Here is a 13,610-nt window from a genome sequence, read left to right on the forward strand (position 1 = left end):
AAGAGAGTGATGACTGTGATAAAAGAATTAGAAAGTTATGCTTGGCTTGAAAGGCTTGTGATGCGAGAGCTAAGTTTCCACAAGTTTAGCAGAGAGAGAGAGATTGACAGATTGCTGCTTGGGTTGGTATCAAAGATCTTGCTGGAGAAAATGGGTGATCGGGTCATATCTGAGGCTTTCCAAGGATATGATCACAGGAGGAGGTTAAGTTTGGTATAGATTTCTGGGTTTCTGGGTGTTCTTTTCGTCGTGTTCGGGTTGTGTTTTCCTTTGCTTCCTTGCCATTTTATACACCTTGCGAGTTTGCTTCCCCACACGCATGCACTCCGGTATCAAGGTGGTCCGGCTTGCTCTCCGGCTTCGAGGTGGTCCGGCTTGCTCTCCGGCTTCGAGGTGGTCCGACCTGCTCTCCGGCTTCGAGGTGGTCGTTTCCTTTTGGTCGTTTTGCCTCCCAGCTGAGATGACATGACCTCTTCATTCTATGTAGGTGCCAATGAGTTATTCTAGGTGCCGGGTAGTTGGTTTTGCTGCCGTATGTTTGTTTTGCTGCTGGACCTCTATTTTGCTGCTGGGTCTTTGCTTTGCCGCTGGGCCTTTGTTTTGCTGCTGGGTCCGCTGGACCTCTGTTTTGCTGTTGGATCTCTGTTTTGCTGCTGGGTCTTTGTTTTGCTGCTGGGTCTTTGTTTTGCCGCAGGAAAGCGACCGGCGACCGGTCGCCAGGTGCAAGCGACCGGTCGCTCTAGTGCTGTTTTGGAATTTCGATTCTGCGCAAAAGCGACCGGTCGCCATTACTGGAGACCGGTCGCCCAGAACGTGATGGTGTTGGGCTTTTTCTCTCTCTCTGCTTACCTATTTAATGACTCAAGAAAATGGGCTTGGCTTTGGTGCCCAGCCCAAAGCCTCCATTTTTGAGCCATCAATGGCCTTGTGTAACTTGTAACCATCCACACCACAAACCAATCAGCAAGCCCCATGCGTATAATTAAGTGGCTTGGGCCCACTTAGGCTTGTTGCGAGATTTGACACAATAGGGAGTTGCTTGGCACTGCACGTTATCGTGTGCTTGTGCTTGGGCTATGTCGTATTGCAGTGGCTCAGGCTTTGCGTTAGATAATGCTTTGCAGTGGGCTAAGTGGGCTTGGGCCTATGAAATCTTGTAATTCTTACAAGTTTGCATGTGAAAGTGGTAAACTCACACCACTGCCTCCCCACGTGCCAAATTGTAGCCTTGCTTGGCATGGCATGTGTGCATCAGCTAGGCCATTTTTTTATAGCATGATAGCGATTGGGCTTTAAAATATGCATGGGCCTGTCCTATGATTTTTTGGGCCTCAACATTAGCCCCCTTGATTATTGGGGCCATGAAATACCGGCGAGATGGGCCAAATAATCAATTCCAGCCCCAAAAATAAAAGCCTTTAAGACTGAGGATGGTTCAGATAACCCAAGTGTCTTATCTTTTGATGGTATGCATGAGACAGTAATGCACGTCGAGTAGCGATACAAAATTTGAAGTGTTTGTTGTGGAAATTGGCTAACCCAAGAGATAAAGGAAAGATTTCATTTGGTAAACAGATAGTTGGGATTTGCATAATCGAATGCAATTGGCAGACAGAAATTTGGAAATTGCAAAACGAAATGCAATTGACAAGTAGATAGTGATAAATTGCAAAACCGAATGCAATTGATGAGCAGAAAGTGGGAAATTGCAAAATGGAGTGCATTTGACAAACAGACTTGGAAATTGGCAAGGTGTGAAGACAAGTATAATCAGAGTAGTGCAAAAATGATTATAATAATAATATAACCATATAATTGTAGTGTGGAAACGGTTTGTAAGGAAATCAAAACTCAATGGTTCTGAAAGGAAGTGTTGAGGAAAAGCCACACTTAACTTCTCATAAGTGGAGTGCCTTTTATTTGTTTACTTAACAGTTAATAAGTCTTTCTATAGAAAACTTATAATATTAAAAGGTTGGGTCAGGGGCTTACTCCTTTCAGCGAATTTTGAGAGCTTTTACTTGCTTTTCATTATTTCAGCATGTGCTGCCGTGCTTCTTCAGCTCTCTCTTCTCTCCTTCAAGACCCAAACCCGTGGCTACTGTTCACCAAAACAGAAGTCACGTTTTCGTTGCTCAGATCGAAAAACTTCCTTGATGAAAGTTGTTCATCTGCTCGACTACTATAGCCTGTAAAAATTTGGGAATTTTCGGAATTTTTCTGATGCCACAAAGTTGGTCTGCAATCTCTGTGTCTATTTATTGCTGGTGAGTGCTTGCAGATTCTATTTCTTCACTCGTTTTTAATATCTGCCGCTCTGATGATTATGCTTGCTTCATGAAATTCTCTTCAAATTGTGCTGTTTACAATATATCCAAAATTGGGGATCATCCAACCGTTGTAGTGTTCCCTGCCCTTATTTTTCTGAAGTGTGTTCATAGATTGATGTTGGTGCCATTGCTGCATGCTTGTTTTCTTGAAGCTTGAGTTCCTTTGTATTTCTCAAAACTTTGTGAATTAGGCACTGAATTCTGAGGTTGAGCTTGTGATTTAGGGTTTTAGCTTGGTGATGAACAAAACCTACACAAGCTTTCCTAATTAATGCATGCTAAGTGTTTGTGAAAAAGTCCCAAAGTACCCTGTGGATGTTCTCTGGCCTTTCGAAACTTTGTCACTTGAATATGATCTGGAGATTTTGACACATGAAAGTGGGCTTCTCAATGGTTGTGTTGGGATTGGTTTCGTGGCTTTTGAAGCAAAAATGAATTTGTGGTGCAATTTCAAAGTAAGGGCTAAAGCTGCTGGAATTGTGCAGTTTCTGCTGCATGACCTGTTTTAGAATTTTGTTTGGCCTGCTTCCCTAACTCGGATTTCAACGAAATTTTGGGAAAATGAGGTTTGACATGTCTAGTTCTAATCTGGAAGGTTTGGGATTTGTTGGTTGTAAACTTAATTTCTAGTGATTTTCTGAATGTGGGATGTTCTAGCTGGAGCAGTTGGAAAGCTTGTGCATAAGTTTTGCTTGGCATGTTGATTTTGTTTGAGAATTCAGCATGCCCTTCCTCTCGATGAATCTTACCATTATTCCTTGTCTTGCTTGTAGGAATTCACAAGGTGCATTTTAATGGGTTCCCGCGTTTCACCTAGGTTACCACCAGTGATGAAGGATAACTTGTTTTCTCTGGCTGATGGCTTAAGGAGGGGACGGCCCCCTCCGTCGTCCAAGAATCTTTGCGAAGGTCCACTTATAGATGAAGAGCCAGCGGCAGAGGCAGCTCCTATTATAGATCCCACATCCATCTCCAGATGTTGCATAGAAGGAGGCTTATTTCCGGCGGTCCCTGTATTCTTTCAATATCCATGTGGCATTACTGGGGGTTGGTCAGAATGGGTTGAGCATGAGTTAGAGGATCCGATTAACAGAGATACCTTGCGGAAAGCTGCGGTGTTAGATGCCATTTTTGTATCCGAACGATGTGAGATTCACTTGGAAGTGCAGCTACTTCGCCATGTAATCAGGAGATGGAGCTCGGAAACACATACTTTCATATGTTCGTGGGGGGAATTCACTCCTACACTTGAAGATGTGGTAAATATTCTTCATCTTCCCATTGTGGGTAATCAAGACCCTTTCAACATTATACTGGATGCCAAGGACAAAGAAAGGCTTGAGATTCTTAAAAAGGGTGCCATGAGTAGGCAATCTCTTCGATTCAGTAGCTGGGTGAAACATTTTGGTGATAAAGACGGAGGGCATTCGTGTAGTCTTCATGCACTTGTATCCTTATGGCTTGGAAAGTTTGTGTTTTGTGATTTCTCTTCGGATTATATGCACGAGAGAGTGTTTCCTTTAGCACTGGCAATCGGACGAGGTGATGTGATTCCGTTAGCCCCCATGTTCTTGGGGTACTTGTATCGCTTGCTAGATCAGGTACATCTTCTTGAGAAAGGTGCGGCCGGAACAATGGCAGTGGAGAGTTTCCTGAATTCAAGCTTTTTGCAGGTGTTTCTATGGGAGCACATTAATGGTTTGGATGTGTGCCCACTGCCCTGCTCACAAGCTGGACTGCTTGTTCGTGCTAGTGATGTTTCATACACGCCAAATATGCCTCCTTTGATTTCTCGGTGGTTCAGATGAAAGCAAAGGAAAGGCCAAAACTTCCTTGAGCTATTGGATGATATTCAACATTTTGTGTTTCGCCCTTATACGAAGGTACCCAGAGGGTTTGGACAGGTGTCATTTATGCGGAAGTAGGAGGAACTTCCATTATAATACCAAGGGGTGAGCAATCAAGAAAAGATGCATATCTGAATATGGCAGGCCTCCCACTGTTTACGTTTGGTGATGATCATTCTGAGACATCCATTCATTACTCGACTCATCGGGTTAGACGACAATTTGGGCTTGATCAAGGTGTCCCAGTAAGACCCGACTTTTGCCATCCACTTGAAATGCACAAGGTATTTTGGAGTAGAGTGAGGGTACCAGATGATGGTAGACAATTTGCCCTTGCTCTGACTAGCAGGGAAAGGGTTGGTGGCTGTTCAAAAGGTCACCGTGTTTATTGGAATCGTTGCTTTGCTTATTTTACTCGGTTTCATGCAAGTTCTCCGCGAAGACTGCTCCCTTCCATTGATCATCACCGAAGACTGATATCGGAAAAGAAAGCTATTGCGCTCAGTGAGAAGCGAAACTTGGCCTTTACTTCCAAGGATGGCAAAATAGTTGGAAGATTCCTGGAGTCTGTAAAAAGAAGTACTGTGCTACAAAAATCAATAGCCAAGCAAGGCGTAAGCGAAAAACGTTCCTCTCAGAGAAAAAAGAAATTCAAACCCAAAGTGGCAGTGATTGGTCCTCCCATGAAGAAACTTTCTCCTTCCATCGGCCCTAAGCAGGCTATGGCGCCAACCGCTTCAGTTCCAAGTTAGCGCCGGAAACCTCCAGCACCTACAACTTGCTTACAGTAGTACAAATTCATATATATGTATATACTTAATTCGTTTGTTACCATGTAGGCGTTTCTTTGAGGAAGAGGAAACGTCGGGGTTCCCACCTGGGAGATATAAGTACTTCAAGTACTTCCGAGCTCGATGGTGAAGATGATGAGGCTGATTTTGCATATATGGAAAGGAGTGGGGAATCCATCAGCGACATACCGGCTGATCATGCATGCGATCGAGGTGATGAGGGTGAAGTTGGTGATGGCGGTTTAGCTGACTTAGATCATCCTTTGGAGGAACCGCTCTGCTTAGACGCCCCCCTTGAATTCGTCCATGACGCCACAACCTCCACGCCACATAATGTTGATTTGGTATACTTTATTTGTTGTATTTGTCTTGATCCTGTGCATGCTATACTTTTTCCCGATTGATCCATATTTTTCTTTTTTATCTTGCAGGTGGACAATTTGATAGACATGTCGGGGTATGACCCTTCTTGTTATGAGTTGGAAGATGCATTTAGTGCCTTTATGGTTTTCTTCGACAGTGACACAAGAATACTTAGATCCTCCGACGAGCTTCTTCCACTGTGCTACGAATTCCAGGGTTATGAGACATTCCGAGGAGCGCAAGTATTCCCGGAGACAGTGAAATCTTTAAGTAAGTTCTTTGATAGCTATGAGGCTCGTATCGAGAGTGCTCGCAATCTATCCTTTTCTTCGAAGAATCTGGCCTTTCGTGGTCTTGGTCTGTCTTTATACGGCATGGATGTCACGTCATATTCGGAGATCTCTGACCATAAACTTCTTTGTTGGAGAGATACAATCCGTGACGCTATCTCATATGGGCTTCAAGTAGGTTTCCTGCTTGACATATTGAAGATGAGGCTAGCTCGTGCTGTTTTCGAGACACGGGCTGCTTGCGGTGCAGCGATATCTACTCAATTCCTCAAAGTAGGGGCAACAACTCAAGCTTTGAAACTCAAACATCAGGAATTGGACAGTGAATGTCACAAGTTGCGTGAGCTCTTACTTGAAAAGGGGATTTCTTCCAATAATGCTGGCTACGTATTGGAGGCTGCGAAAGGGTCACCTTGCAATGCCTCATCCATATTGTATGATACACACTAGTTGAGGTTTGCATTTTGCTTCATTTTCTATATACATTTTTCTTTTTTTTGAAGTGCAGGGGCTTTATTCCCCTTCCTTTCCTTTTGGTAACACTTGATCATACTTTTGCAGGCTTGTTATAGCTTGATATACTGAAGTGTATATGTCGAGACGCATTCAGGTGCTGAGGTGCTGCATATGGCACCAAGAAGCGATTTAGGCGATTTGTACTAGCCTGCAGCTGTTTGGGAGGTTTGCACTGGCCCGGCAGCTATTTTGGTGATTTGTACTGCCCGGCAGCTATTTCGGTGATTTGCACTGGCCCGGCAGCTATTTCGGTGATTTGCACTGGCCCTGCAGTGATTTTGGTGATTTGTACTGGCCCGGCAGCTATTTTGGTGATTTGCACTGGCCCTGCAGTGATTTTGGTGATTTGTACTGGCCCGGCAGCTATCTTGGTGATTTGCACTGGCCCGGCAGTGATTTAGATGTCCAGCATGTGCACCCGGCGGTGGATGTGCACCCGGCGGTGAATGTGCACCCGGCATCAATTTAGCAAATACAAACAGTCATTTGTATCACCCTTCTGTCACCTTTTTATCACCTTAGCAGCCATTTCTATCACCTTCTATCACCTATGTATCACTTATTTATCACCGATAAATAGAACGCAGTAACAACCGGTTTTTTTTTTTTTTTTTTTTTTTTTCTTTATAAAGCAGATTGTATAGTACTACTTGTGCATGATGCTTAGTAATAGCTTGGGATCCCATCAAAGCGACTCTGCTTGATACTTACTGCTAATTCATCTTGCTTGTTTGTTGTGACAAAAGTTTGCTAAATGGCAAGAAAAACCCCCTTTTCCGAAAAACATTCCTTCATTTTTCATTAAAAGAGTAGTTTTCACCTTCAAACGCTACCATGATGGAGCATTTCACAAAATTTTCTGGAAATCGGTGAGAGTTTACAGAAGGAACTCCTTGACTAAAAGAGGAAATGAAACCAGGACTAAAGATAAATGCATAAATGACTTAACAGTAGTATGGCTTGAGCCACTTTCCGTTGATGGGATCCGTTAATGTGCCTTCCTTGACTGAGGTGAGGCAATAATAGCCACTACTATAAGCCTCCTTGACTGTGAATGGACCTTCCCACGATGGTGCAAACTTGGAGGGTCCCGATACTTGCCTCCTTACATGATCAGCAACTCGAAGCACTAAATCGCCATGTTTGAAGCTCCGTGGCTTGACTGTTCTGTTGTAAGCTTGGGCAACTGTCTTGTGGTACAGCATCATTTTCTTCTCAGCTTCTGCTCTTTTTTCTTCCAAAGATTCCAAGTCTATCCAGCGCCAGTTTGAGCATGACTTTGCATCCCATTCAATGTCGTTGACAGACAGAACCCTAGCTGTGGGGACAGTGATCTCAACCGGGGAGATCGCATCGGATCCATATACAAGTGAAAAAGGGGAGAAGCCTGTGGCGCTTCTTGGAGAGGTACGGTAAGCCCACAGAGCATCTGGCAGGTGAACGCTCCACCCGCCTTCGTATTCATATACCATTTTGCTCAGAATTCTCAAGAGAGTTTTGTTGGTAGCCTCAGCTTGACCATTTCCTTGTGGGTAATATGGTGTGGAACGGCGGTGCTTGATGCCGTATCCGTTGAGTGTTGACGTTACTTGCTTGTTGACAAAAGGTGTGCCGTTGTCGGTGACGATCTTGTACGGAATTCCAAACCTGCATACAATGTGTTCTCTTATGAAGTTTGATACTGCAGCTCCAGTGGCTTTTCGAAGGGGAACTGCCTCCACCCATTTTGTGAAATATTCAGTGGCAGTGAGGATCCATATGTAACCATCTGAAGGCGGGTGAATAGTTCCAATCAAATCAAGCCCCCAGGTGTGGAAGGGCCAGGGAGTGCGCATGTCTTGTAACAATGTTGGGGGCTTGTGACTCAGGTTCCCATGAACTTGGCATGCATGGCATTTTTTGACGAAGGCATGTGCGTCGTTCTTCATTGTGGGCCAGTAGTAACCCAAGCTCAGCAGCTGCTGGTGAAGCCTCTTTCTTCCCTGGTGTTCCCCACATTCTCCGGCATGTATTTCCTTCAAAACTTGCTCTGCCTCGGACTCCCCTAAGCACTTCAGTGGCTCCCCGTTGAACCCTTTGCGATATAGAGACATTCCATCCATGAAGTACCTTTTAGCAGTGTTTTTCAGCTTGTTTGCATCCCTGGGATTAGTTGGCAGTGATCCCTCAACGAAAAATGCTATGTACGGAGCCCTCCAATCTTCTGTGAACGAGGTTGTAAGCGTTTTCTCCACCGGGGTCATTGTGGAACATTTGGGACAGTTGGCCTGAGTTTCGGTAGCGTGCTTCTTCATATCTGGCCAGTAGTAGCCTTTGCGCTGTAGGCGCCGGTACAAGCTAACCACTTGATCCAATCCGCAAGAAGCATCATGTACCTCCTGGAGTCTTCCTCGTGCCTCTTCTTCCCCTATGCAACGTGCCAAGACACCGCCAGGGAGGCGCTTGTACAGTGCTCTAAAGATAACCGTGTACTCCTTCAAGCTCTTAATGTTGCTTTCGTCTCTTAGCAGGGCAAGTTCATTTTGAATGGGGATTCTCCAATCATCCTTTTCCAGCGGCTCATTTGTAGAGATGGCTTCGATTATGGGCATGTCCCTCCTTATTACCGAAATGTTGGGCTGTTCTTTAATGAATGAGAGTCTTGATCCCAAAGTAGCAAGAGCATCAGCATACCTGTTAGTATTTCCGGGGATGTGTTCCATCACGACCTGCTCAAAAGTACTGATAAGTTTTTCAGCGGCTGTGCGATACGGTGCCAGAACAGGTTCCTTTACTGCAAAACTGCCCTGTAGCTGACTTAGTACCAAGTTTGAATCTCCGATGACTTTGACTTTCTTTATGCCCATCTCTTTTGCTGTGGACAGACCCATAAGAAAAGCTTCGTATTCAGCTACATTATTTGTGCAGGGAAAATTGAGTTTGAATGAGAGAGCCGTGGCCTGTCCTTCAGGGTTAATGAGCACCACTCCTGCTCCTCCTCCGTTAGCAGTAGAAGAGCCATCAAAATACAGGGTCCAAGGTTCCTCCCCTGCGGCTACTGCTACTACTTCCGGCAGCTCTCCTGGAATATTCTCAATAAGAGTAGATTCTTCAACCTCAGGAAACAAGGCTAGCATGTCAATCACAGCCTGCCCCTTGATTGCCTTGGGGGTTATGCATGTGATGTCAAACTCAGATAATTGTAAGAGCCAGCGCGCTAGTCGTCCAGACAATACAGGTCTTGTGAGTAAGTATCTTACTGGATCACATTTCACCATGAGTTGCAACTTGTGAGCGAGGAAGTAGTGACGTAGACGCTGTGAAGCATAAACAAGAGCGAGACATAGGCACTCAGTCTTTGGATAGCGCATCTCAGCCCCCCTTAATTGCCTGCTAACATAATAAATCGGGTTCTCGTTGCCATCACTGTTATCTTGAGCAAGCAGAGCACCTACGGCAGTACTTGTTGAGGCCAAATAGAGCTTGAGCGGGACCCCTGGGGTAGGTGCTGTCATAGTAGGCAGCCTTGTGATCAATTGCTGCACATGCTGATACGCTTCCTCACATTCTTTGCTCCACACAAATTTCTTTCCCTTCTTGAGCAGGGGAGTGAAAGCACCTGTTACAGCTGCTAGACCAGGAATGAAGCGCCGTATGTATGATAACCTTCCCATGAAGCTTTTTAGTTCTTTTGGGTTGGCCGGCGGCATGAGAGAACTTATGGCCTTAGTCTTGTCAGGATCAACATCGATGCCCCGTTGGTGTACTAAGAAACCCAAAAATTTGCCCGCTGAAACACCGAATGCACATTTCTTGGGATTCATCTTTAAGCCATATAATCGACATCTTTCCAGTACCTTTCTTAAAACTTCCCAGTGGCCCTCTCTTGTTTTGGACTTTACAACCAAGTCATCCACGTAATCTTCCACTTCTCTTCCCATCATATCATGGAACACCGCCGTCATGGCCCGTTGATAAGTAGCTCCAGCATTTTTGAGACCAAACGGCATAACCGTATAGTAGAAATTCCCATACGGTGTCCGAAAAGCTGTTTTCTCTGCATCTCGCGCTGACATTTTTATCTGGTTATACCCACTGAAACCATCCATGAAAGATAACAGACCCTGCCCAGAAGTTGAGTCAATCAAAATGTCCATGTTGGGGAGTGGAAACTCATCTTTAGGGCATGCCTTGTTGAGATCCCTGAAATCAACGCATATCCTTATCAGACCATTTTTCTTCTTTACAGGGACTATGTTTGCCAGCCAAGTTGGATGCTTGATAGGTTTGATGAACCCAGCTGCTATGAGTTTTTCTATTTCCGCCTTAATTTGCACTTCTACATCAGGGTGGAAATTTCTCCTTGGTTGCACCACTGGTTTCATGCCTGCATCAACGTTTAAAGTGTGGCATACCAGGCTGGGATCCAGGCCCGGCATCTCTTCATAACTCCAAGCAAAAACATCATTGAATTCTTTCAACAAGCTTACAAGTTTTTCTTTTTCTTTGGCTGTCAAATGAATGCTGATGGAAATGGGCTTCTGGATGAAGGGATCTTCACTTAAGTTGATTATCTCTAGTTGCTCTGCCACGGCTGTAGAGCCATCTTGCATACATTTAGGTGCCGGCATGGGTTCTTGAAAGGTAGAAGGGGCAGGCATCTCCTTGATTCGTTCATTGCGCATTTGCTTTGGGACTCCTCCGGACTCGAGGCCCTCCCACGAGACGTGGTCTGGCCTCCAAACCCGTCATAAACGGTAAACGATGCGCCCGTCTGGTAATGTAACTTTTGAGCATTGCGGCGGGGTATAGGTATGATGATTGACTTCAGGGTGCTTTGCCCTTTCTCGATCCACAATGATCATAAGCTCTGAGTCACCAAGATCACGGATTTCAGCCCACCCAGGTAAGTGTGTCCCGAAAGCTTTGGATGGATTGCCTCCGGCGCCTGTGCATTCATTGTAGAATTCTGCTTCGGAGTAATGGGCCTCATTTTGACTGAAAGGTGACTGATTTCCTGGTATGCGGATTGGTCTTAAACCAACTCTTCCTTTCACACACTGGTGATATGTGGAGGGCACAAGCTTATGCTTGTTAATCCAGGGTCTTCCGAGCAAAGCATGATATGCTACCTCTATATCCAGTACATGAAACTTAGTCAAGGATCGGATAGGCCCCACTTTTAGGTCTACCTGTATATATCCAAGTGACACTTCACTTTTGTTTCCGAAGCCGCAAATGTTTATCTGGTTCTTGACTATCCTTGACAGAGGAATGTCAGCTGCCGTGAGCACGGATAGAGGCATGATATTGATGGAAGAACCAGTGTCCACCAAGGCTCTCCTAATGAACACATTATTGATTTGCCCTTCAAGATAAAGCGGCCTCCTATGGTCGGGATACGGAACCTCCATATCTTCATCAGTGAAGATAATAGCATTGTCATTCTCCAAGAATGCTCTCTGTGGTTGAGTGGTAAGGCAATGAGATCCATATTCTTCAGAGACACGCATCAGAGCCTCAGCAGCTGCTTCCCTAGCCTGCGGCCCGTAACCGAGCTGATCAAAGAGCGACTTGAACTTTGGGTTCCGTTGAAGGGCTTGTGCTGCCGTTGGCCCCTGCTTTAGACTTTGGTAGCGTTCCATTACTGTTGTCTCAGCCTCCGTAAGGTTATGAAGTGTTACGGCAGTGGTTTCTTGATTTGTTTGTTGGCCAAACAAAGTTCGGTGGTGTTTTTCCAGCATGTCTAGCGTGAGTTCCTCATTACTAGGCCCGGCTTCCCATCCGTCAGAGAATGGCCATGGAGCATCATAACTTGAGGGCTTTGAGTACTTGCACCAATAGGCTTCCTCCATGCTCCTATGTGATTCCCAGATTGCGTCCGGCGGCTTAGGATCATTGCTCCATATTCCATCATCACTCATCGAATCGTCAGAACACATGATTACAGCGGCTATCTCCTTTCCTCTTCGTTTGGGTAAGGGATCATCATCAATGGCTTGCTTCTTGGAAGGTAACTCAAGAGTTCCATCATGTACTTTGGCATGCAAGATCTTACGCAGAGTCTGACAGGCAGTGGTTGGGTGTCCCACATATTGATGGTAGCGGCAATATCGCGGATCGTTCTTTTCTTCTCTGGTAGGGACCTTTTGTGGTCTTGGTGGCTTGATGACTCCCTCTGCAAACATTGTATCCAAGATAGCATGGAGTTCCTCATCTCTGCACGGCAGCGGCGGGTACGTCTCCCTTTCTCTTCGTTTGCGTGGGTTGAAATCGCTTGAGGATTTTTCATCTACAAACAAAGTTTGTTGGGGTTCCTTCCTTTCATTCCTCCATGTTCTTTGCCCGGCGGCCGGTCTGACAGACATGCTTGTTTTCCTCACTGCTTCCAGAAGTCTAGAGAACTGGTTGATTCCGATGTTCTCAAGATATACCCTGTATTCTGGTACAATGTTACTTATGCAAATCTCGACAAGTGCCTCTTCATCTTTTTCATCATAACAATCAAGAGCTAAGTCACGAAACCGACGGACAAAGTCCACAGGGTTTTCTCCAGGCTTCTGGCGGGTGTTATTGAGTTGAGTCGTAGTTACTCGTTCCTCGTGCTGGAAATATTTTCTACAGAACCTGCTTGCCAAGTCTTCCCAGGAGCGGATAGAGCCCGGTGCCAAAGTAGTATACCAAGTGTAGGCGCGGTCTGTGAGACTCTTCGAAAATTCTCGAACACGTAAGTTATAATCGCCAGCATGGGGTCCCAAAGCATCAACGAAGCGACTGATGTGCTCTTTTGGACTTCCTTTCCTCCCATCAAAGAGGATAAAGCTTGGAGTTTCATAGCCCTTAGGATAGGGCTGCTCGAGTAGGCTGGCCGGATATGGCGGCTGAGGGACGTATTTCCAATCTTCATGGCTTCGATTTAACTCTTTTTCCAGCATGGCAATCACATCTTCATGGGTGACAAAAGATGCTTCCTTCTGCTCAGATCCCCTTCTAGCAGGAGCTGAATCTCCCAATGGCGTCTTTTCGCGTTGCTCTTCATTTTTGTCATTCTGATTGGAAACAGAGTTCTTCAACTCTTTGATTGTTTCAATCATTTCTCTCTGGGATTTACCCATAGCATGGATGGCTGCGATGAGCTCTGGGAGTGTATAGTCATCTCCATTTGTTTGTCTCTCCTCTTCACGGGAGCTGTTCCCTCTTGACGTCGAGTCACCGTGGTTTAACTCCTCTTGGGAGGCCACAGTGTTGCTTCTGACATTCCTTTTTGGAGGCATTGGTGAGAATGGCAGCCTGAGTCCCCAGCAGAGTCGCCAACTTATGTAGGGGTCTTTTTTGGTCACGACAACTGAAGGCGGGCTTGGGCCGTCGTAAAGAGCTAATTGTGATGCCCCTTTGCCTGAGTTCAGAACCAGGCCCAAAACACTCCGAGAAAATGTAAATTTCCAGGGAATGCTCTGTTTCTTCCCACCAAGAGAGTGATGACTGTGATAAAAG

The 13,610-nt window shown here is 45.5% G+C and overlaps 2 protein-coding genes across 4 annotated transcripts; one reads left to right on the forward strand and one right to left on the reverse strand.

The window, feature by feature from the left end:
* Nucleotides 1-1,994: 1,994 nt before the first annotated feature.
* On the forward strand, nucleotides 1,995-6,742 carry LOC110767396 (uncharacterized). 3 transcript variants are annotated; one of them, XM_088247874.1, is made up of 5 exons: nucleotides 1,997-2,267; nucleotides 3,104-4,924; nucleotides 5,017-5,312; nucleotides 5,400-6,076; nucleotides 6,183-6,742. In XM_088247874.1, exons 2-4 carry the CDS (start codon nucleotides 4,315-4,317, stop codon nucleotides 6,069-6,071), a joined length of 1,578 nt encoding a protein of 525 aa, XP_088104000.1. In that variant the 5' UTR covers nucleotides 1,997-2,267; nucleotides 3,104-4,314; the 3' UTR covers nucleotides 6,072-6,076; nucleotides 6,183-6,742. The 3 variants fall into 3 exon arrangements, with proteins under 3 accessions (XP_088104002.1, XP_088104000.1, XP_088104001.1); XM_088247875.1 differs by having other exon boundaries at nucleotides 5,017-5,303; XM_088247876.1 differs by lacking the exon at nucleotides 5,017-5,312 and having other exon boundaries at nucleotides 1,995-2,267; nucleotides 3,104-4,003.
* Nucleotides 6,743-10,864: 4,122 nt separating this feature from the next.
* On the reverse strand, nucleotides 10,865-13,390 carry LOC148296591 (uncharacterized). The gene has a single exon (XM_088248572.1). The coding sequence runs from the start codon at nucleotides 13,388-13,390 to the stop codon at nucleotides 10,865-10,867; it is 2,526 nt and encodes an 841-aa protein (XP_088104698.1).
* Between the last annotated feature and the right edge of the window lie 220 nt (nucleotides 13,391-13,610).

The sequence above is a fragment of the Prunus avium genome, chromosome 2, assembly GCF_965620075.1.
Source record: "Prunus avium chromosome 2, drPruAviu1.hap1.1, whole genome shotgun sequence".
Lineage (NCBI taxonomy): Eukaryota > Viridiplantae > Streptophyta > Magnoliopsida > Rosales > Rosaceae > Prunus > Prunus avium.

Bases quoted from the DNA above. Each gene is read 5' to 3' on its own strand.
- LOC110767396 (XM_088247874.1), top strand. From the start codon at position 4,315: ATGGCAGGCCTCCCACTGTTTACGTTTGGTGATGATCATTCTGAGACA. The intron at 4,925-5,016 runs GTTAGCGCCGGA...GTTACCATGTAG, and splicing joins GCCAACCGCTTCAGTTCCAA to GCGTTTCTTTGAGGAAGAGG. The intron at 5,313-5,399 runs GTATACTTTATT...TTTATCTTGCAG, and splicing joins CGCCACATAATGTTGATTTG to GTGGACAATTTGATAGACAT.
- LOC148296591 (XM_088248572.1), bottom strand. From the start codon at position 13,390: ATGCCTCCAAAAAGGAATGTCAGAAGCAACACTGTGGCCTCCCAAGAG.